Source organism: Anopheles cruzii, chromosome 2 (assembly GCF_943734635.1).
Source record: "Anopheles cruzii chromosome 2, idAnoCruzAS_RS32_06, whole genome shotgun sequence".
Lineage (NCBI taxonomy): Eukaryota > Metazoa > Arthropoda > Insecta > Diptera > Culicidae > Anopheles > Anopheles cruzii.
The window spans coordinates 48,237,874-48,261,865 of NC_069144.1; the positions used below are offsets into that span (position 1 = coordinate 48,237,874).

A 23,992-nucleotide genomic window follows, 5' to 3' on the forward strand; every position below is an offset into this window, starting at 1 on the left:
GTGCAGAAACAATCGCACAAACTCGAGTTGCAATCGGTTGAGCCGTGACCGAAAGCCGGTTTCGGTTGCGAAAGATTCCATTTTCTTGTCACACGCTTGCCTAAGGCCATCGTCTTTGATCCGACTTCTAACCCGGCCGATATGTAAAACACACGAAACAATCGTGTACAGACGAGCTCACTCACGGCCCCTCACGAGGGCCCTTTTGCTGAGCTCCGAGCCATTTCCGACACATGAAATATTCAACGTAATTCTCGCCATAAAGTATGTAGCACTTGCAGCCGACAGAAGCCGACAGAAGCAAAAGAGGGTGACCGAGCAAACGTACTTCACGTGAGCGCACCAAAGTACCTGCGAAAGACGCTGTGTGTGTCTCTTTACAGGCTGGCTCGGCTGATGCCGGTCGGCCGGCATTAGCCCGTCCTGACATTCGTCGTACTTTAGGGCAGCAAAAGCTCCTCGTTAAGCTCGTTCACAGCCGAACTCGGCTGCACACTCGGAGAGCGATACGTTTCGCTTCGTCTCGAACTGTTCTCTTTACTGCCGGCGTCACGGAGTTAGTAGAGCGCCTCGGGCGCCCACTGTATGCCATGTGCGCCGGGTTTGCATAATTAAAGAGCAAGCAAAATGAAAACAAAGTTCCATCCGCCAGTTCGAGTTCCATCAACAGTGTAGAGGAGGGAACGTGTATAATCTTGTGCTTGTTTGAGGAACTGGCAGTTTGCTTGAGCGATGAGTGGCTTGCGGGGTTTTGTCTGTCCATTATTTGCTTTCGTACAAATTAGCCACTTTGATTTGACCGTTACATTCCGGGTTTACTCCTTTTGCGACGAGACACCGAAGGAAAACCGATCCGAAACTCCCGGTGGTCCCCTTCAACTAGTCAGCCATTCAAGGGCGAGACAGTTTTTTTTCCACTGTGATGCGGATCAACGGCAAAATGGTCACGGCACCCGGCGAGGCTCGTAAGTGCTTTATAACGAGGGACCATTTCCTGCGCTTTTAATCGCCCGGTCCGTAGTCCTGAGCGGGTCCCTTGCGCGCCGGCGACGGTTGATTCCCGGTACTTACCACACCCACGGAGAAGTAGTTATTGACAATATTGTACGGCACGGTGAATTCCGACCCGACCTGCGGCTTTATCAACTTTGGTAGGTCGATAATTTTCTCCTTCGACCTCGCCCGGTCCGTTGAGCCGTTGAGGTGCGGTTGCTGCTGCGGTTGCTGGTCGGCGCTGTCCTCCGCGCTGCCCGCTCCGTCGCCTGCGTTGCTACTGTCGCTGCTGATGTCGCTGGTGCAATGCGGTGGTGGTGGTGCTGGGACACCATTCGGTACGCCGCTGGCGCTACCATTGCTGGTGATACAACTTTTGTAGCCCCCTCCTGCGCCTTCCGGTTCGGTAGCGCGTGGTGTCGCGTGGAGTGCTGCCACGGCCGGCCGGATGTGCATCGATTCGTCAGCCGGCGTCGGTGGTGGTGTGAACGTTGCTCGACGCCCACCACCATCGTCGGAGCAGTCGGAGCCGGCCGAAGGACGCCGCGGTTCGGCGCAGCAACCGTCCGGTTGCGGTCGAAAGGAGAACACCTCCGGTGGCTTTCCCTCGACCCGCGACCCGCCGCCGCCGGCTGACGGTTCGTTTGTACTATTTTTAACCTCCTCGTTGGTCGGTTGGATCACAGACTTTTCCACAATTATCCTCTGCGAGAGCTCTATCACCTTCTGCACGTTCTCGGACAGCGTCACCTGTTCGCGCAAGGGAGGAATTGGAACGGGTTGGAAAGAAGGGCACCACACAGGAGGTTAGCGAAAACCGTTACGATCCGGCAACGGAGCGGGGTGTGAATACGACCTGCAGCAGTACCTTGTGGCCGGGCAGGGTCGGTGTCTCCAGGGCCGCGACCGGACTGTTCTTCACCTCGATGCTCCACCGGTCCATCATGACGACCGACGCCCGGTTAATCTTGTCCAGCACCTTCGGGATGCTCTCGCCCTCATAGCCGCCGCCCCACCGCAAGCACCGTGCCAGATCGTTGCCGGTCCCAAGCGGGATTACGCCGATCGACGGCTGTGACTGCAGCTCAATACTATCCATCGCCTCCAGCACCCAACCGACGGTGCCGTCGCCTCCGCAGCAGATCACCCGGAAGTTCGGCACGTCCTTGAACATTGTCAGACCCTCCAGCGGGCCACCCTTCGACAGATCGTACACCTGGCGCGGGTTCAGCAGGTACTGGAACTTGCGCAGGATGCGGTCACCCTGGCGGCCGCCACTCTTCGGGTTGATGAACACCAGCAGCGGGCACCAGCCGGGATCGCTGCTGATCTGGAAGTGTATCGTCGAGGGTGCGCTCTGGCGGACGAGAGTGATCGGATCGGATTCGGAACCGAAAACGCCATTAATTCATTACGCTGATGAGCGCGGGTTTCGCGAGTCGCTTACCTTGCCCTTGTTGCTGGTGACGTTGATGGATTTCTGCCGATCGAGCACCGCCGGGCAGATGGCGGTCGGCGGTAGGACCAGGTTCGCGAACTCCCCCAGCGTACATTCGGCTTTCACGAGCGTAGCGCACTTGTTGTGCAGCTGCAATGGACGGCGAGGAATGGAACGAGAGTGAGCACGAATAAATTGGGGAGTAAAATAATTTAGCTGACCCCAACCTGACCCGTCCAACAACCCAACGTTTCCCAACAACGGGGAACGGGCATTTTTCAATAAACCGTCTCGGGTTCCGCGAGCATAAACAATTTGTGGGACCTCTGGTGATCGATGGATTAAAATGTTTAATGACCCATGATCCGCGCGGTGTCAAGTGGTGACGTCCGAGAGCACTCTTGGGGATCCAAAACGCGGGAGTCCTGATTGATGGCCACCCCGAATGGTCGAATCGATGGAAGATGGATCGGAATGACTGGGCAGCGATTCATCAAATCGACCGCGGGCCTTCGGGGCGTGGGTAACTTTGCATAAAATATTTATTCAGGACCCGCCCTGGCACCACGCCTTTGGGAAGAAATTAATTTTCGGCAGCCAACAATTGACCGCGGGCTAATGAAGTATCCGTACCGGGCCTGTGGTTATGTGCGCCCATTTTTGTCCCTTTTCTCCAGCGGTCAACTCAACTTAACCCCCAATCTATGCTTGCCGGTCCTTTTGGATAATTTTATGGCTCGTACTCGGTAATGAATTCTACTTCTGGCGATGAAGCGCAGGGATCGTAACTGCTTAGAAAGTTTTTGACCTCAACGGCCCATCGACGGCTTACCATTATGCGACACCAGCGGCAGGTCAGTCCGGTGATGCCGTTGTACGCCTTGATCCGCTTGCGGCACTTGGAGCAGCGCCCGTAGCAGTTGCCCTCGACCCAGTGGTGCTGGAACGTGGAGGTGGCCTTCGATTTCTTCGACTTGACGTAGGTCGCGATGCAGGACGCCGGGGCCCGCTGTACGCAGCGCTCGTGCACGGTGTACTTACAGACTGTGGGACGGGAAGCACAGGGATGGGACGGAATTACGGGACTATTCTCAGTCAAGCGCAGCGTTCCTCGATACTTACGCACACAGCAGAGACCCTTCTTGCCGAGGCCGACCAGCATGTTGAGGCACATATTGCAGTAGGCAGGTTTGCTGAAGTGTTTCAATCGCCACACGTGGTATCCGTCCTCCTTCAGCGTGTTGTCGACTCCTGCCCGAGGGATGGTTCGCCGGGGCGCAATTAGCGCGATGAGCGCGTTTCGGATGGTACATTTTCGTAATCACCACCGGACCGGCAGTAAAGGGACCGTCCCGCAATCCCGCAGGGCACACGGCATTCGTTCGATGCATCCGTGTCGTGGGTCGTCATGGAACGGCATGGAAACGGGTTGAAAAAGAGCGCGGAACGCGTAAAGGGAAAGTCACTTTAATGGCTCGTTTGGTGGGATGGGTTTACGGGCCGCGAGATTTATGGCACACGGTCCGTGGCGTAGGATGCAGGAACGCACGCATCGCCTGGCGCTACTAGCGGTGGCATCAATTACGAGGCATTAGTGGATCGAAAAATCAAGCGCGCGCGTAGGATTTGGGGTTTTGGGCTGATCGATGGCAAAGATCCACGCAGCCTGGCCTTGTGGTGCCAAACAATGGTCGGGTGGCTTTCGAATCAAATTAGAGGCGGATTAAAGGGGTTCGCTAAATCTCTGCCACGAAATGAATGACGTTCAAGTCGACTTTGGACTTGGGGTTTTCTAAAAAAACAAATCAGACTCATGGCGTGGCGTTTGGCGGCGGAAAAGGAACGTGCAATAATATTGGAATGAATAATGGAGCGCCGAATACGTTCCGGGCCGGTTTGATGGTCCCGGTCCCGGATCGTATTCGGTTAAAGGGGGGGTTTTATGGCAAACAGCATCAGCAGGTTGCCGTGGCAGCCCCGGTTTACGATGGCCCGCAGCGCGGACGGTTGCATTTACCACTCGCGCGAGACTGTGCAATGATAAACAAACAACTCCCAGGAGCGGGAGCCGCGCGCGCGCGCGCCATCCGCTGTCCAGATGGTGCCGGTGCCAGCGTACAGCTCCAAGCGCAACGGGTGTCCATTAATCTTATGAAAACTTGTGCCAGTGATAGGATGGTGAGTTTCTAGGGAAAAATTTTGCTATCAAATTCCGATAAGGTTCTGGTGTTCCGACCCGAGACAGGACCTGGCAGAGTCCCACGGGGCAAACTGGGAGCACTTTAAGCGATGGCAAAAAGGTGTGTCTCAAGGAAGCAGCCGCGCCGCTGGGCTGGAGGAACGTAAAATTAATTAAGATACCACCACCGTCACCGATAAGAAAGTGGCACAAGAGCACCAGCTCCAGTTCCATCGGTCTCTGTCATTCGGTTCGGGGATGGGCTGCTCCTCGGGTCGCTCGTGGTCAGGAGGCGTGGAAAACCGAACCCGAGAGCATGATGGATGCGCTGGCGGCACACTGTTCATTGACCCGATTCTGGTGCGTAACGACCCCAGCTTTCCTCTTGTTTGCAGACGGAGAATCGAACCGATTTGGAACCAAACTTTGACACTCACTTTAGGCCACCATCGAAGCCACCGAGGTAAGACACTCCTGTTGACTTTCGACACACTGATTGATAGCCTTTGGTCAGCGGGGTATCTGCGACGGTTTCTGGAACCGATCGGTGTGGCCGAGGATTTATCAAACGGCATCCTGGGACACCAAAGAAAGGTTGGCTGGCTGTCTGGCTGGGTATTAGTATTAGACAAAGTGGTTCGATTACCATCGTGGGACACCCGACGGGGACGGCAACACCGGGCAACCGTATCGACAGGGAATCTCTCGAGAGGCCCGTGTCGACATATCGACACATCGGATCCCACCCCGGAAGCGTCCGGAAGATGCAGTGCAATTACGTTAAGTGAAGATTAGTTTCCGCATCTCCCGGAGGTGCCACAACGGTGCCCGTTAGGGTAATTGATTGAATTATCCTGGATGGGTCGGCCCGGCCGAGTCCGGCCTGATCGGTTCCTATGCGATGCACTTTTTGTGAGGCCTTTGCCCATTTGCATAGATTACCGCCGTTCCGATCGTTCCGATTACGACGTACGTTTTGAAACACCTCGACCTGACGACTCTTTACTCTATAAATGTTTTTGAAATTGCTCATTGCTCAAGTGAACCGAGTTCTCGCTGCAGGATTATCCGGCAAACCGGTCAGCGTCCAGCGTCCAGTCTCTGTATTTGCGCACCAGCAACGCACCTTCCGAAGCACTCTCAGGGATTCTCATCGCCATTTCCCGGGCGTAACCATTTTAATTGGACGGAGTGCTGATTTTTGCGCCATCCTCGAACACACCGCGAGCCCCATTAGCAAACGTGTTACGGAAGGGGTGGCTGGGTGAGGCATCACGTGGCCCTCAAGTGGTGGCCTCAAGCTACCGGCCCTCAGGAGGCACGTTCTGCTGGCTGCGCAGGCTATCCGACACAGGCACAGCATCTAGTTAGATCGCGCGGGATATTAAATTACGATTTTTATCATCGCCTTGCTTCCGGGAACGGTTTTCAAGGGCTTCGCACGACGGCTTCTGGGAAATTTTTAAGATTATCCTGCAGCGTGCCAGCAGCTTACCGAGGAGCACCAGCAGCGGGATCGTTGTCAGGCCGCCCCGTTGCCACTCGTCCAGCGAAACGCACCCGTCGCCGTCGTAGTCAATCTCGGTCATCATGTCCTGGAGGATCTGTTGTTTGCAAGGTCGCATCATTCCAAGGTCCACATCCGCGTACCACGTTCCGGACCGGAGAAAACAGAGAAAGCGGACACAGCAATCGAATTAGTAAACAGCATTAACGGTTCGTCGGTGCCCGGGAGATGATGGGGCCAAGAAGCCGAATCGTCGGCACGGACACTGGACACTTTTGTGGCTGCTGATGGCGGCGGCCACCGGGGGGAAGGAAAGAAAGTGAACCGCGGAATGGAACTATTCCGCGCTCGAAACCGCCGCACACGTGGCGCAGGCGGCTCGTGGACGCCACGTGGACACGCGGACTTGCTTACCGGCCGCAGCTCGGACACGTCCCAGCCGAGGTACTCGGCGACCGACATCATCTGGCTGACGATGGCGTCCGTTTCGGTCGTATCGAGCACTCCGTTGCTGTCGGTGTCGTACAGCCGGAACATAACTGTGGGGATGAGGACAGACAAAAAAAGAACAGAAACCAGATCATAAGACGCACTTCGCCGAGCACCGAGCAGCGAAATTAAATACGAAAGCTTGACCCGAAAATGGTCGCATCCGTGCCGTGCCGATGCTAATCCCTGTCGGGTGTTTGCGGTGGTCGCCGTCACCGTCAAGAAGGTCGCCGGTTGTGCTTTGCGGGTGTCGGGCGAATGATTGATCGAGACGTTTGAGAAACAGACGGCGACGGCTAATGGTAATGTTGTCAGACTTTAGAGGTTACGGTTGAATGGATTTCTGGGCCATCAAGAACACGCGCCCAAGTGGAATGAAATGGGTCACAGTCAGTTCTGGGGAGCTTCTTCTCCGAAACGTTATGATATGTAGGAAGTTGTAATACAGGGCAGAAGTAGCAGTACAACTATCACAAACTTAAGAAGTTATAATTTTGTTTTGGTTTGAAATTATGTTAAGTTGCTTCAATTGACGAAAACTGTATGAACACTATCAAAGTTCCTTAGCTGAATCTTCAAAACGAACCAGATCGGACCATCTCGGCATCTCGGTTTGGCATCTCGAGGGGTCAGAGAGCCTCGGGATTTGCGTGCCCACGGCTCCAAGGCACTCTTTTCAAGATATTCTTTCTAGGTTGGGATCGGTTTGCTTCTGATTGTCGTTCGATAACTCAAATTTACGCATTTTCATTTCGAAGCGATGAAAGATGCTTGTGCTTTTCGGAACAAGGAAAGCTTTACCCAGAGTTTTGTGGCCACTTGATTTGGCCGCCGAATCGAAGATTTCATTCAAGCCGTAGTCTTCCTTTCCGAACCATTTCAGGTGACGTTGAAACAACTTCTTCCACAAAGGTACCAATCAATAAACAGTGGCAGTTACTAGGTGTGTGCGTTGAGAAGTGAAATTTTAGAATGATGGCTGTACCTGCCGATTGGGACTTCCCAGTTTTGCGGTTCATTCATCATTACCTCATTTTGACATCAGGTAAATCAGTCCAGGTCGCAAAAAAAATTAATCAGTTATCAAACGACCGTTGAAAGGGTTAGACCATGCCAACTTTTGTGCCTGAAAATGACATTTCGCGGACATTATAATTTTTCTGCTCCTCTTGAAGAAAACTGCTTCGGAATCGCACCAAATGCTTGTCGGGACTTGGTTTTGGAAGATCGCTGTGCTTTGAGTGGTTTAAAAAATTTCAAAATGGCGATTTTGACTTAACAAAAAAAAGCGTCGAAGGACTCCAAAAAACGGACTTTCTGATGGGACAGAAAGGTGTGGTGTTTCACAAGCTCCTAAAACCTGATGGAAACGTTAATTCCGATCGCTACTGACAACAAATGATCAATTTGAACCATGCATTGATCGAAAAACGACCAAAATGCAATTCTTGTGGGTCTCAATGGGGGCGCCTGGTGGCCCGTGGAATCAAGCACCAGGCGCTCCAAAAAACAAAACTGTTTCAGGATACTATCAAATCACTTGGATGGGAGCTGCTATCCCTCCCCGCGGTATTCACCAGACTTGGTTCTTTCCGAATATCATTCATTGTCATCGATGTGACACATATTGGCTGAGCAGCCCTTCGTTTTTCTACGAGGAAGTCGAAATTGGATGACTAATTAGTTTACTTAAAAAGTCGAAGCATTCTTTCGTCTGGGAATCCATGATTAAGCAGAGAGATAGGAGAAATGTATAGCTAATGATGGCACATACTTTGAATAAAATAGAAATTTGCATAAAAATTTTAGAAACATTTTTTGTGTGCTAAAATATTTCACTTCTCAACGCACACCCCTAGTACCTTGCCGAACCTGCTCTTGGACTTTATTCCACCGAAGACAAATCCCAGAATTGGCAGTTTTCAGCAGTTAGCGTAATATGCGATAACAATTTCCCTTCAATCATGCGCCGGGATCGTCGGAAAACAGATGCTAAACACCAACACCGGGCTCCGTTTCGAGACGGGTCCTATTTGTTATCACAACGGCGACGACGACGACGATGGCGTCAATTTGTGTGTGCGTACGTGTGTGTGTGTGTCGCTACCCTCCCCAGCGGGTGGCAGCAAATCGAATGCCTTGGGGTCTCTTGGGGCGCGGGGCACGAAACTAGCAAATTTACCACCACCACCACTCGGGCGGCGGTTCCGGGCGGCGGCCATTGCTGAATGGATATGAATCGGAAATAAACCTATAAATAAATATTATGAGAAAGGCTTTCGTCCCAGCACGGGACGACGACGGGGGCCCCTGGGGGTGGCCCAGTGGCGGTATCGATCGAACGCGATTTAGTGTGGCAGCTCCGGCCAGTAGTGTAGTGGCAGCGGCTTCCTGCTCCGACATAAGAAAACACCCGTGTCATGTGGCCTCCTACCAGGACGTTAACGACAAGACGACGGCACTCGCGCATTCGGGCAAACTGTTTCATTGCGCTCCCTCCCGACCTCAAACGGACCTCCGACACTTCATACTTTCCAAGCGCGCGAAGGCGTTTTCCGAGTGGCCACGTATACTTGACGACGGTCACCGAACGCCGGTGACTAAGATTGGTGCCCTGCAAGTGACATGAATTTGGGTGCATGTAGAGGGCGCAGCACCCGCACGTTTTGTGTCGCTTTCGAGCCGTCACTCATCACCGGGGTCGGCGCTTCTGAAGCAGAAGAAATGACCGCCTCGTATGTCGAAGAAAGTGATCGGAAATTCATTGACCGTAGTAGACGGTGGAAGGTGAGTCGGACTTTTAAGAGGCACGATATTCATCGCACACATACGATGGCTATCGATAGGCCAATCGATATTTGTAGCAATAAACTTAATGAGTTTTGCGGAAATCCGGAAACGGTTCATACATTTCGCTAGCCGATAGCTCACAGATTGATGTGTTGATGGATACGTCGGGAAGGAACCTGTTCCATCCGTGTGAGATCACAGAAATACACAACTTGGTCGCGTATTGATGATAACAAATAACGCTGATCTGATGGCGCAAGTGATGGCGGCGACTCCTCGTAGCAAAGGTCAAACTTTTCCCAGAAATGCCCCAGTCCAAGGTGCAGACAGCAAAAATTGCTTCCCCGAAACACGACGCCGCCCGGTTGTGTCAGAAAAAGCGGCCCGGAAATGTGGACGACGTGTCCGACGAGCCCGTTCGTGCCCCGGCGTGTCTGTCTGCCAGCAGGAACGTGAGCTGGTCTCTAGACGTGAGCACAAATCTGACAAGATCGATCGGCTCCACGCAATCCCCACGGAAGAGTGTTCGTGTCGAACATCTCGGGAGCACTGCCAATCACTTGGTCCAAAACTTGAGACACACTTCAACAAGACCGATTAGAATTTGTACCGAGTGCCGCACTCGTCGACCACAGTCCATGTCGGTCGCTTTCTATGGCTCCTGCCCCTGGGTTCCCAGCGTGCACCGAACCGGGTCCGGCGGGTCCGTTTAACGCCGTTTACTGCTTTATCATTCCGAAGTTCCGAAGCGTCGATCCGAAGCCAGTAGATTCCGTCAGGACTGGACATGTAAACAACGCTATCCCAGCGCCCAGGGATGTGTTGGCCTCGTTGGCTATGAAAAATCTGTACAGACTGGGTGCAAGTCCCGGTCCGGATCCCCCGACACCATTTGCATGGTAATTCGGTGCTCCGCAGCCAAACGCAGACCCATTTTGGCGTATAAACGGGTGGATTACCGCACAAACCGCTACTTATTTATGTGCTGATGATCCTCTTCCAGCCAGCCAGCCAGCGCTTGAAGTTGAAGTTTGTATTCCCCTGCGTTCCCCCCAGCCCGTATAACCGGACCGAAGCCAAGAGAGTCTGTTCTTTCGAGAAAGTTTTGCAAATGGCTTTCAAGTTCCAGTGCGCGCCGAACAGAAAGGAATACTATCTTCTTTTCTTCGCACCGCGCTCCACAAACAACAGCTCCGGGAGAACCGCTCCGGGTTGCTCCCGGGCAGCGTTAGTTTAGATTAAGTTTTGCAAAGTACTACGAATCCCGACAACCCCTCGTACCCGTGAGGTTCGGGGTTAGATCGTTTTGATTGGAAACTCCTCTCAACCCGTCAAGCGGCAGACAGAGATTACGGGTTAAGGATGGGTACTTCAACTGCCAAGTAGGAGATTAGCGTCCACAAGTCGGGGCGTCGGTCGCTCGGCTCCTGTTGTTTGCATATTTCAACAAATTTCAGCGCACCAACCAAATGCCTCAAACGCAAACATACCCGACCCGAAGCAATGATAGGCGGGCGCAGGCCACCGGGCACAATTGGAAGCTGTTGATTGGCCACGGAATTTGTGATGGCCATCAGAGAGGGCTCGCCTTGGCCTTATCGGGGTGTGCTTGTAATTATTTCGAGCCCTCGCAGCCACGACCTCGGAAGACCCGGAAGGCTGACTTTTCAACTCGAGCCCTTTGACTGTCCATAAAGTCGCTCATTACTCGCAATCACTGAGCGACTGGGCCAAGATTGACAGTTTTCCAATATTGCGGCCACTGTGTGTGCTTACATTCCAGCTTGTCCTCCGGGCGGCCCGCCTCCAGCAGCGAGAGGTAGCAAACGACGTCCTTGAGCGGCACCTTCAGCAGCAGTGGATCCAGAAACGATTGCTTTCTCGGAATCAGCCGAATATCTGCGAATGGAGAATGCACGGTTTCGGTTAGGTTCGTCAGGCACCCGGCGGGGGCAAGTAACGGGGTACGGGGAGAGGTAGGAGATCGGGTAGGGAGGCTCGCGTTGTTGACAGGAAATCGAGGCGAATCACAAAATCACTCCACCCAAAAGTCCGTGCCCGTGGGTCCCTTTCTCGTCCATTCCTGGAATGGCGGTTGCTTGGGCTCCCAGCTCCTCGGGATGTGGGTTGCTCGGGTTTCGGGCAACCTGTCAGGAGGCTGTCAGGAGGATTAGGCCCCGCGTTTGCCCAGGCGCACCTTCTTTCTTCTAAAACGCCCGACTTCCCGCGTGGACCGTGCAACAGGTTGTTGTCAACGGTGGGCCCGTTGCCAGGGACCAAGGTGGAGTTTGCTGGAGGTGGGACGGCATTTTCGATTCGCTTTGCCATCCGTTATTGACAGGTTCGCTTGGCTGAACACACACATACCGTGTATCTCTCTCTCTCTCACTCGTTCTATCTGGGTTGTTTGTCCTGACGGCAAAGGCAAGTTCAGGTTTCTAGGAATCTGGGGTGGCGCTAAAAACTCGGAGAGGGATACCGGGCGGGACGAAGGGGGGATGCAAATTGGCGGGACCCTGAGGGTGGCGGCTGGAACGTACCTTCGATCCGACAGTTGACCGAGTTGTTGCTCTTGCGCGACGAGTTGCGGGAGATCTGCGAGTGGCTGTGCGAGTGCGAGTGACTCGGGCTGGAGTCGGCCGAACGGCGGAACGGGGGCTGCAGGATGGGGGGCGCACAGCCCATCGGGCTCGGCGTCACCGTCAGCATCGGGTGCACGCTGCCTGCGGAAAACGGAGGAAAACCGGGAAACGCTAGACGCGTGCTGATGATCGTCATCGGGACAGGCGCGCCACACTGACGCAACTGACAGTTACCACTTTTGCCCTTGCCACCGTCGCTGGGCTCGTGGCCGAGGTGCCCGAGCGATTGCAGCTTATCGGTGAGGCCCTGTATCCGCTCGACGAAGCTGTTCCGCTGCGATTCCTGCGACGGCTGCGGCGTCGGGATGTCCACGATGCTGTTCAGGTTCGGGATGGAGCCTGTGCCGAGAATGGATGGACACGTGTGCGCACGGACGGGAGCAGTGAATGGCCGATCGCAGTGTCACTCGCAGCCCTCCCTCGGACCCCCCGGACTTACCTCGGTTGTGGGACGTCACCGGGGCGCAGGCCGCGTTGCTGCTGATGGCCGCCATCTGACAGAGGGCCTTCCCATGGCTGTGCTGCTGTTGCTGCGCCTGGTAGATGGCCGGCTTCAGGAATGATATGAACAGGTGCTTCGAGAGCTCTTCCGGAGTTTCGCAGTCCAGAAACGAGTCGAGGAACCGGCGGAACCCCTCGAAGTCGATGTCCTGCCAGAGAGGGATGAGGGACAGTACAAAACATAGTGTGATAAGTCGAGCGCCGCCAAGAGTGCATGTTCCCGGCACAGGACGTGTCATTGTTTCAGGGGCAAGATCGGTCTTCGGTCCAACTTTTTCGGGGACATTCCTGCCAGGTCCAAGTGGAGCAAAAAACCGACAGCCTGACACCCGGCGGCCAGTAACGTCCGTGTCCGGGCCCGTGATGATGGAGAAAATCACGATCGTTTGAGGCAATTTGCGTGATTCAAGTGGCGCCCCGGCCTGACGTCTGGTTCGGGTTCGGACGTGGCGCACATTTCCAGATAATGGCGTCTTTTATCATTCTCTGCCTCTCCCACTTGGTCGTGCGTGAAGCATTTCGCTTCCTTTTTTTTCATTCGCTTCGGACCCGGTCGGTCGGTCGTATTTTTCGTTTCGATCCATTTTCGAGATTGAGATGGGAGGCCTTAAGAGGCTGTTGGCTGGTTTTGGCAAACAGATAAACCGAGGCCAGCAAAAAAAGACGAGAAAAAGATTAACGAGTTTCCAACGATAGTGGTCTGACTGATCTGACAGCGTACAAAGCCACAGCCACAGCCAACGGACCAAACGTAGTGCTAGGCCGCGGATCGCGCGAAGATGAATGATTTCGTTGTTTTATAATTAAATTGAAAAAATTGCACCAACAAAACGGCCACTTGGCACATTTTTATTTTCCATTTCCTGTGGCCTGACGCGGTATTGACGTGCGCCAGAGCAGAGCGCGTGAGGTTTACTGCCGTTGAGCTTATTTTTTTCGACTTTTTACAAATTGGATTGCCGTCCCGGTTTTAGATCTAGCGTCCCGGTAGTGTACATAATAAAATGTGGCGACAAATGGAGCTGATCCGGGTCACGCTCACAACTTGTCAGAATTTAAGAAAGAAATCCTGCCTCTAGAATTGACTTATTAGCTGTATTTAGTTGATGAAGGCGAAGGGATCCATTTACTGTACCGAAACGTGGTCGTCAGAAGCCCTTACAACAAAAAGTCTATCACTGAGAGAGAGATTTGAAAATCATGACTTCTTTGAGCCAGAAACATACTGAGCACTGAGTGAAGCAGCAGATTCAACTGTAATGCCTCGGCCAGAACCTTCGCGGTCCTTCCGGGTAGATTACGAGGTAGGTGGCCGTTACAAGAAAACGCTAATCACGCCGAAGGGCACTTCAGGTCGGCATGATTCCCAGCGTCGAGCACCGAGAAACAACACTCAGCGAGGGAGTATTATGCAAAATGGACATACAATCGCCGGCCCGCATGTGGAGCCCCCGAGGGAGGTGGCAAGAATTGCGCTGTGCTAAGCGGATCCCAGAGTGCAGCAATATGGAACAGATTTAAGCTCCGGGGCCACGTACTGGCCACCGGCGTATCGCTGCAACCCGTCCGCCGACATCCTAAGTGGGTCGAGCCACAACAGCTGATGCCGTGTACGTCCCGAATCTCGCTACATTCTCATTAAAATGTATGCACACTGCTCAGATGACGTTGCTCGGCGTTTATCGGCCCCTAATCTCCAGACCGGACCGGATGTCGGGCTCGCACCGAGCGGGCAGAAATCTGAAGCCTTCGGGCCGGTTCGTCGTCAGATTATGATCAAAATTTATTACCATCCTCGCATCATATCAGCAATCAGCAGGGTGCCACCAACGGCCTGCTTTCGACGACCCTCCCGATTCGAGCCCCGGATTCGAACTGGTTGACGGGTTGACAAAGGGACGCGCTGAAAAGCACGGAGTGCAAGTCCACGCGCGCGGCAACCTAGTTTCCCCGAATGGCCGACAACAACAATCCCTTGATGGGAAGTCCTTGGTGCACGGTGGGTTAATTAGCTCGAAGTTATAATTATCAAGACGGACATGGCAAGAAGTTTTACAGTCGCGTGGGTCCGAACGGAACCACGGCAAAAAACATGGCGTTGAGATAAACAATATGCTTTATTCGACGAAGTACTACTATCCGGGCCATGCTGACCCGAGTGGAGTAGATTGGTTCGCAGAAAAGGCTGAGAGGCCACATTATCACCATCGCTATATTTGCGACAACGCCCGGCGACTTTGAAATGACGCAAAACAGGCCACCGGCAAACGGTGGAGCTCCCGATACGGTGCGTAAGGCTTCACCGAGGGCGCTCGTCACCAACTTTGGACTGATTTTGAATTAGATTTTGATGTCTATTTCGGGGACCCGGTCCTTGCGTCATTGCTGGGAATCCAACCTACGGTTCGTTATGATTTATATGATTCGTCAATCATTTGATGGTTATTGATAGACACAACGGACAAGATTCGCGGTCCCCGGGATTACTTTAAAAACCTCCCTGGGATCCCTTCGGGACACGTGACACGTGGCGTCAGGCCGGTGGTCAGAAATTACTTCTTATTGTTTGTTTACGGCACGATAATTACTTGGAACGAGCAAGCCAGGCGTCTGGGCCGGAACGCCGGAAGGATTGTTTCATTTGGGGCCCCTCGAGTGCCCTCTTCGAGGAACAATATCCTGCAGCCGTCCGGCTCAGGGATCAGCGGTCGAGTTCGGGTCCGAGTCCAGCCTTCGCAGGCTTAGTGTCGTCGAACGAGGCGCAGATGAAGGCCTGTCACTGATGCTGTCATATCTTCACTCGCCAAGTAAACACAATCGTTTCCCTCCTGGGCCGATTGATGGTGTGAATAAATTGCTCCAAAAAGTTGACGGGGTCGAGATTCGAGGAAAAGTCAACAACCGGCGACAGCGAGCAGTGAGGTCGTTCCGTAACGAGCCACGGAGCCCGGGGAAGTCCGGGCTGTGTGATATCGAGAGGCGCGGGATCACAGCGGGACCCGTGGTCTTCGCCGACGAAATCCGACGCTTGCCGTAATTTGGACTCCCTGCCGAGCCCGGGCACGTAATCCGGCGCACACCGCTTTCGGGGACAGCTTCGACCTTGACGCCATCAAACCGCCGGAACGCCGGAACAAGCCGCAACACACCGGAAGGACGACCCGGCGAGTCATCTGACCGAGGCCAGACCGAGCATAAATAAAGCGATTACGTGCGTGGCGCACGTTGATGTTTCTTTCTCCGGAACGTGGCGTTTACTCGGGGATGTGTTTGAAATCAACAAGACAAGCTTTCGACATGCCCGGGCCCCTGACATGGGTCGTCCATATTGCAACGTGACGGCCCGACGGCCGGAGTGGTGTTTTTCCCGGAAATTACAAATCCTCCGTCCTCCATTTATTTGGGCTGTAATTATTGGTCACTCGGCTCGGTTACGAGGCCGCCCGGTTCGGTTTGTGTTACGTCGTATCCGCCGCCAGAGAGCTCGTTTGGACGGGAAAAAGACGACACTCTATTGCGCCCTTGGCCCAACTGAGCCATCCTGCGGCTGCGGTCGGTCGGAAAAGTCAAAAGACGTTGGATTGCGTCCAAAGATGTGGCTGGCTGTGGCTGGTGTTTACATGTGGCTCCTTGCAGCGAACAGACCAAACCGCAGCCGCCGGGGTTTTTAAATCCCCCGGCCATGGCCCAGAACAAACGACCCGCGTCCGATGGCCGTCGACTTTCGAACCTTTGGAGCTGCTAATAAATTTTGTAATTCCATCCCACACGGCACAGGGCCCTGTTCTGCCCCTGTTGTTCGGTTGTATTTACTCAAAAAGTTCCCGCAGATGCTGCCGGCTGCGGCCACAAAGTTTTCTTTACGACCACACGAGAATGCCCTTGGCCCTGCCCAGATTGACGTCCCGAGCATATGGGATTTTGCTCTTTCTTTTCCCACAAAGTCGGCACCGGGTTTGAAACTCCTGAAACTGTGCTGTGCTGGCCCGTCTGGTCCGGATCGGTGCACCCGGCTGCTGACGTCATTCCGGTGCAGCCGGGCGCTGCATCACGCCGATGACGTCACACGGCTGCGGCGTGTTGGCAGCCTGCCAACCACGACCACGGACCACGGACCACGATTTGCTGACGAAAGCATGGAATGGACAGCCGGGGCCCCGGGTGGGAAGGATTTGCGCCAGTCAGCGGACCGACTCGAAGGCAATAAAACCCATGTCGATGTCCTGTGTAGTTATGCAGATTTTACATTCACCGTAGCCGTATTGTCTGGAACGCGGGCGGACCCGAAGTGGTCACTGCCAGGATTCGCTATTGAATTGTGAAAAGCGAAATAAAAGGATGCCGTTTTTTTCAGGAGAGGCTCCACCGTGTTAAGGACCACTCTTTGCCTCACACACACACACATCCCGGCCAGGGAGTGGTAGAGCGCGAAGCACGGCAAAATCGTTATTTGCTGTGCGACACAAAAATTTGCCAGCGAAAGTTACGTCGTGGCGGGCCGTACCGGAATTCCGGTGCACCGCCGATGGGGTTATTAAAATTTTCATTCAACCAACTGCCACGTCAACGTCAAGGCCCGTAAACGGTCGGTTTACGGTCGGCACTTCGCGCTCTCTCTCGCTCCCTTTTTTTCCGGGAGTATACTCCCGGGCGTATTTGATGGCTGCCGGACGATTTCGGCAAACGGCACAAGGGCAAAGAAATGGACAGAAACCCATTTGTCGTGTGTCGTAAAACGGGAACTGCACGGCGGCTGCACAAACGATATTCACATGCTCTCGCCGGTGGCTCCTGGATTGACATTCTCCAGAAAATTGTTCGCTTTGACTCTTGGTTCTTGTGGAGCCGAGGAGCTTTTCCGGTGGGGGGTTGTAAAAATGAGGGCTGAACGTCAGATGGAATAATGCCGTCCGAAGAAGCGGACACCGCACAGCCCACGGGATGGGCACCGAAATTCGTTTAAAGGCGTAATCGAATGTTCGTTTATGGACGACGCAGCACAGCCGTTATGGTGCTTTCAATTCGTTCGACGTGCCACCGTTTGGTACACTTTCTTCGAACCCCCGGAACCGAACGCTTTAAGATAAAGTTTAAGTTCCCAAAAAGTTGTTCGTTCTAATTTAGGTGACGCGCGCGGGCCAAACTTGCCACCGACATACAGACAGAGTGCTGGAAGATGCTGGAACCTTTCACGAACCGGGCACGACGAACCAGGATGCATACCTTAAGTGCATTAGCATTGCTCTGCGAAAATCACAGTGCCAAAAGTTTGGCCCCGGTTCACCTTGGTTCGCCGGAAGCCGGAGTGAGAGGATCGCCGCCCAGAAACAAAAGGGACCCCTTCATAAAACCCGCGGAAAACCCACGGCACCGTGAAACACAACCGTAAGGCGGGCCGGTGAGTCCGAAAAGGGCATGGAAAAAGATGTCCATGCCCGTCGGCCGGTGACGTCGTTTGCACAAGGCACCTTTTCTTTCGCTCGCAGAAGTGCTCCTAGCGCAGCGCAGCGCAGAAAAGCGGAAACTTTTACTCCACGTACTCCAAGGTGAAGTCGTAAAATTTTACGCCCCACGGGCCGCGCACACTCGCCGGAACGGAACGGAAGGGTTGAAGATAACTTGTGGCGGTGGATTGTAAATTTTTTATGAATTTTCTCGTCCTTGCGGCGGCGGCCGGCGAATATAAATTAGTGCTTGATTAAGAGGTGAGTGTTACGAAGAAAATTGAAACGAAATCGGTCACCTAAGGCCGCCCCTTGTTGCTGTTTGGGATGCTGCTCAACCGGTAAATGAGTGATCATGATCCTGTTAGGGCCTCGTAAGGGCTATTACTTTTTACGGATATGAAGCCGTATCGCTCGGAGCTTTTTATGGTGCTGAAATGTGAACTCTTTTCGGCAACATTTCACACTTTTACCAGGCACATATCGGTGTAATAAATTGGCGGCAGTGTTATGTCGGTATGCGCTACCGATCTGAAAAGGTTGTGACAAATCCAACTGAGCAGTGTCCAACCTCGAAAGCACTCCATTTTATCCGTTATTAAGGCTCACTAATTGGTGGTGGATTCCGTGCGGTTGCGGATCAGACAGCAGAGCCAGAGCCCCGTTCGATGTGATTAGACAATTTGATTGATGTTTTGGTTCTGGTTCTGGGAAGATACGCTTTCCGAGCCGAAACCACAGCCCATCGACCATGATGGGAAACGAATTAATGATGTCAATGCGTAACTTCCCGTTACGAATGGCCGTAGGAATCGACGTGTGCGTGCCGGAACTGACCGAGTGAGATGCAGAAAATTCAATCACATGTCAATAAACAAGCCCCGGGCACAAGTCTGGTACCTTCGAGCTTGTGCATCGAGCCCCGAGACTGGTTTATGCGGTAATTTATCATTTCAAGCACTTTCAGATCCCTCGCTCGCTCTCGCTTTCAAGGATAACGGGCTACATCGCCATGACCACCGTCGGTCGGTCGGTCGGCCAGATATTTGGACTAAGACCGCCTGGTTGCGCCGGTTGGACATGTTGCATTACACAGAATAATCGGGGCACGGGGCGAACGGTGACCGGGAAGCACTTTACAGCCCCAGCTGGCAGGGGGCAGGGCAGGGCAGGACAGGGATGTGTTTGCTTTCCGGGTCGGTAGCGTTACTGTTCTGACCCGGGGTAAATTGTCCGTTATTTATGAGCTACAAAACCCAAACGGGCGAGTGAACTGTGAGTTTATGTTTAGTTTCGCCCGAGCATGACCGGATTAGTTATGCATTTCGTTATGCAGCGTAACCGGCTGCTGGTGCTGCGGGAAGGAAATATTTACTCCCGTCCTGCTCCCGCTTAGGTCCTGCTCCCGATGGAGGAACCGTGGCCGGGGCTAATCGGTTTGCCGACCACCGACCACCTTACCGAAGGTACGATGAATGTGCAGGTTTTCTGGGATTTGCTTTGCGGAAATCCACACACCACGCCACGGACGTTGATTGGGTAAGCTTTTGATCAACGGGGTCAAATGACTATTTGATTGATTACAAGCGAATCCCCCGGGAAGGGAACGACTGCAACTCAGGGCTGGAGGGATTTTACTAGAACTCATTAAATTTCATTTACGCGCCATAATTACGCGCGTACGAGACGTGGCTCTCCCATTTACGGGTTCTTCACCGTGAGGGTGTGCCCAAAAAAGGGGGGAAGGATATTTTATTTGGCCCTTTGGGGTAGGGTTGGTTGTTGCTGGAACCGAGCCAAACACGCCTCTCCTCGGTGGGCGATGTGTTGCTTGCTTTCATCGCTTTGATGCTTTGGTTTGTAAATGCACAATCCGCCGATGGAAAGCAACACGTGGGTCCAATGAGCTCAACGGATCTTCAAGCATCAGTCGCTTTCGATGAATATTATGCCGCTTGAATAGCAAAATACAAAACCCATAAGCCGCTTGTGTTCCCTTAACAATAATTGTTAGGTTAAAGTATGCAACGGACAAATAAAAGCTTGGCCATCGATGCAGGGACATCTCGGGCTAGGGTATTGGCCCATGTACGATCCGGTGTGCGTGATTAGCCCACCAATACATCATTCAATAAAAACCACGGCCCTGAACCCACCTTGTCCACTCTGTCCGAAGTCCTGGGTTCCCAATTGGATCAGTTCCAAATTAAATCACCACAAAACCTATACAAACCGATAATTGTGCTGCATTGTGCCACACCCACAACGGCGCCTGTTTGCGGCATGCTTCCGGTGGGAAGTGATTACGTGTCATGGTTTGTGCTGAGAGTTTGATTTTCACTTCCCGTGCTGGGAGCCGTTTATTTCCCACTGACCACTGATACTAACCTCCACGCCTCGGGAAATGGAAACCATAATTATGCTCAGGAAAAACATTCAAAGCAAACGGCTAACGATGTGCTACGAGATTGAGTTGGACTTGGAATTATTACTTTTAACGGGACACTTTTCACGGCTCCAAGGAAGCGAGTCAACAAAACGCGAAGTCCCGCGTGAGTTGTCAACTTTCCGGAACTTCGGACGGAAGGCGGTTTGCGGTGTGCAAGAAAAACACGATCATAAACAAGAAGCGAAAAATCGCAAAACCCGAATCTCCGCATCGCAACAAAACAGGACTTGTCGTTGTTGTTGTCGGTCGGCGCAGCATCGCGCCCGCTTAACGAACGGAACAAGTCCGCCCGTTTCGCTGTTGCCATGTGGCCAAATTTTCAACATCACGCGAAAGCGCGTTCGCGTTCGGTGTAAAGTTTCCGCAGCCGGAAAATGAGCGTCCCCAGTGCGTTGAGCCTCATTAGAGGCGCTGTTTTCGGGGCTTCGTTACTTCGGTTCATCGCTTGTTGGTTGGTCTCTCGCGCCGAAGCGTCAGGTAATCGTCCATTACCGGTTCCGGTGCGTAATCACTATACTTCAAGGACTCTCACAGAGTACGGGCACTTTGGTGCGATCAACAGTCGGTGGCCGTGCCGTAGGCCTGGAATCCCCTTGAGAGCATACCGTGGAAAATCGTCCCTCCTAAAAGTGCGAAGAAAGGTCCCCAGGTTTGTCGGGCGGATTATGTTTGCAAGAATTCCCTTTGATCGCGATGGCGAATGCGACAAAGTTGCGCGCTTTGTTGCAATCCAGGAAAATTATACTACAAAGCGAACACGGCAGCTTACACGGGTCTTGCGGGATTCGCAGGGAAAAAAACGGACGTAAGGACTTACACCGGGCCTCCGAAAATGCCGGACATTTTTTAAAAAAGGTTGTTCGCGGAACCAACATCGACGAGCCGAACGCACTTCTTTCGGGGCGAGTCGAATAATGTAGCGGGCGTTGCCAAGACGCGCGTCGGATGTTTCCTGAGCCTGAAGAAAAGCGACGACCGCGAAATGAAGTGCTTCCCATAGTTGGGGCTCACTTACTCCGGGCTCCGTGTGAGAGTAGAAGTTTTGTAGCAATACTTTAGACTGTTCCGGCGAAAATGGACCATAAGGGACCAGACGGGGCCTTTCCCCCCGACAAAGCCCTTCCCAACTCTGCCTCATCCGGTGATGTGGTTTGCAGACTGTTTCGACTTGAAATATGCAACATTCCCCAAAACTTTCCCGGCAAGAAAAACTATTAAAGAAAAAGGAACGAAACGGGTCTCCTGATATGGACCCCGCAGACACGTGCTGATTAAATTCGAGCACGAGTGCACCCAATCACGGCGCTACTAGGCCGTGGATAAAGTTTGCTAATCTGGCCTCGTCTGGCGGCTGGGTAACCGGGTCTAATCGGTGATTTGGGGGAAAGTTCGCCAAGCATTCATCAAATGGCGTGTGACACGCACACGGTGTGCTGATTTCACGATAAATAATTGGCCACCGAAAAGAGGAGACGTTGCCAAATAGCGATCGGATCGGTGTTTGTGGTGCGATGCGGTCCCGTTCGGCGTTAAAACCGAAGGTGTGAAAGGTGCTCGCCGAGGGATTTGTTCGCCGGCTAATTTGAATAAAATATTCACGAGCTGTGAACGAGGTGCACGGACCAGCACGGAAGCGCACCTCAACGGAAGAAATAAAACCGTTTAACCTGCCCGGAGATGAAGTCCCGAGCAGGAGCAGCAGCAGCAGCCGGTCGGCCGGCCCCCTTTCGGTGCGCAGCTTAACGGTCTGTTTTCAATTTTCTCAGGCGCCAGACGAATTTTCAGCAACCAAACCAAACTTTTTAACGACAGGAAGCTTCATAAATTCTGAGCCATCTCGTGCGGGCGCGAAGAGTGAAGCGCAGAAAGCGTAAAGTTTTGCCCGTCACACTTCCAACCCGGGGCCAGTCTCGGGCACGGAACACAGGTAGAGAATGGGCCACCGGGCCACGTTAAAGTTGGCAGGGTTTTTTTTTGGCCACTCACCCATAATGGGCCACCGCTTTGGGCAAGCTTTCGCTGTGGCTAAAGTATCGCTCATAAATATTCCATAAATGGTCGTGAAGAAAACGTAGATCGCGGATCTGGGCTATTTACTCGATGGCGTTAGAACTTTACGTCACGCCAGACAATTGCTTGAATGTTTTTAGGTTTTGAGAAAAAAACACTCCCTCAACTAGGTTATTGGATCGTAGGACGAATCCATTCGAGGTCAGCGGCCCAGGCTCTAATAATTTGGAAGAATAATGTTGGTACCTTCTTAGGTCCGGATAGCAGACAGCATCGGCAACGTCTCCCAGGAGGAAATCATTTCCGCGTCGTCGCGTGGTGTGTACATCTCGACGGCATTCCACGGCAACATCCTGTTTACAAATCACCGAAATTGATTGCGAATTCACCGACGGCGACGGCGGATGTGGTGCGGTTAAGCCGAACGAGCTCACCGTTCGAATGAAGCCGTTTGTTGGCGTTTTCGGTCAACGAGCCGAAACGTGTGCCGAGCGAGCTGTAAACGTCATGTTGAATGTTTCCATCAAACCTCATTACGAATTCACTCCTAAATGGTTCCCCCCCGGGGGCTTGCCTGTTGTCACCAATTCCGGTGTTTGTTCGTCGGTTTTTGTAGACGTTTCGACGACACGCCGTTCCCGCCCAATCCCGGGGAAAGCCCCAAGTCCATCCACTTTTTCCGGTGCGACAATTTACGCAAAACAGTTGCCACGTGTTTGCGCTTGCTACGGCGCCGTGTGGCGTGGCGCACGTGACGGTGGGCCGGCTGGCAATTTGTAAGAATTTACATTTGTTTATTGAAATGAGCACCAACCACGCAGGGAAGCATCATTTACATCCCACAAACGAACTGCCACCGCTTAATCAATTGCCCAAAACAACGGTCCACCAGGGAATGGATGTTTCGCGGAACGTGTTTTTTAAACCTTTTTTCGTAGCTGGACAAAAATAATAACGCTTTCGAATGATGCGCGCCATTTTGTTGCGCGCCCAGCCCGGAATGGAAATGGATTTTCGAATGATGCTAAGCGAAAACAAATGTCGCCTGGCGCCGGAAGGTCGGAAAGAATTTAATGGAGTTCACCATTCACACGGTCCGGTGCGGGCGCTTCCGGTATGTCGACCACCAGCCACAGCATAATTTGCATAAGATATTAATTTAGCACCATCATTCATGGCAGCGTGGTGGGCAGCATTCTTATTCGGTTTCGGATCGCCAACCGACCGTCCGACCGACCCCTGCACACCGCTCTGCACAAACTATTTCCGGTTTCGGTTATTTTAATCAAATTTCACCCCGACAGCTGCCTTCGGTGGCAGCACTATACCGTCAGGCCGCCCTCAGTTGCTGCCCCAATTTACCGGTTTCACGTTAAATTATAATTTTTTGGTACCTTACACATACTCACACACGCGATGCGTTGGAACGAAACGGCACCGCAATTTCCGGGACCGGGACGCGGAACCGAGAAAGAAAAAAGGGATCGATGCTCCCCGGAAGCTCGGTGCTCGTTAGAGCGAACTAGCGTCAGCGTCAGAAGCCGGCGGTG

The 23,992-nt window shown here is 53.0% G+C and overlaps 1 protein-coding gene across 1 annotated transcript in view; it reads right to left on the bottom strand.

Moving 5' to 3' along the window:
- The window catches only part of LOC128266864 (diacylglycerol kinase 1), a 29,504-nt gene that overhangs the window by 2,579 nt on the left and 2,933 nt on the right, over positions 1-23,992 (bottom strand). The window contains exons 3-13 of the mRNA XM_053003654.1: positions 12,478-12,688; positions 12,213-12,377; positions 11,937-12,119; positions 11,173-11,295; positions 6,532-6,656; positions 6,106-6,214; positions 3,554-3,682; positions 3,264-3,475; positions 2,441-2,581; positions 1,850-2,350; positions 1,072-1,743 (exon numbers count right to left, since the gene is read on the bottom strand). Of these exons, the coding sequence (XP_052859614.1) occupies positions 1,072-1,743; positions 1,850-2,350; positions 2,441-2,581; positions 3,264-3,475; positions 3,554-3,682; positions 6,106-6,214; positions 6,532-6,656; positions 11,173-11,295; positions 11,937-12,119; positions 12,213-12,377; positions 12,478-12,688 (2,571 nt within the window). The remainder of the gene's footprint in view (positions 1-1,071; positions 1,744-1,849; positions 2,351-2,440; positions 2,582-3,263; positions 3,476-3,553; positions 3,683-6,105; positions 6,215-6,531; positions 6,657-11,172; positions 11,296-11,936; positions 12,120-12,212; positions 12,378-12,477; positions 12,689-23,992) is intronic.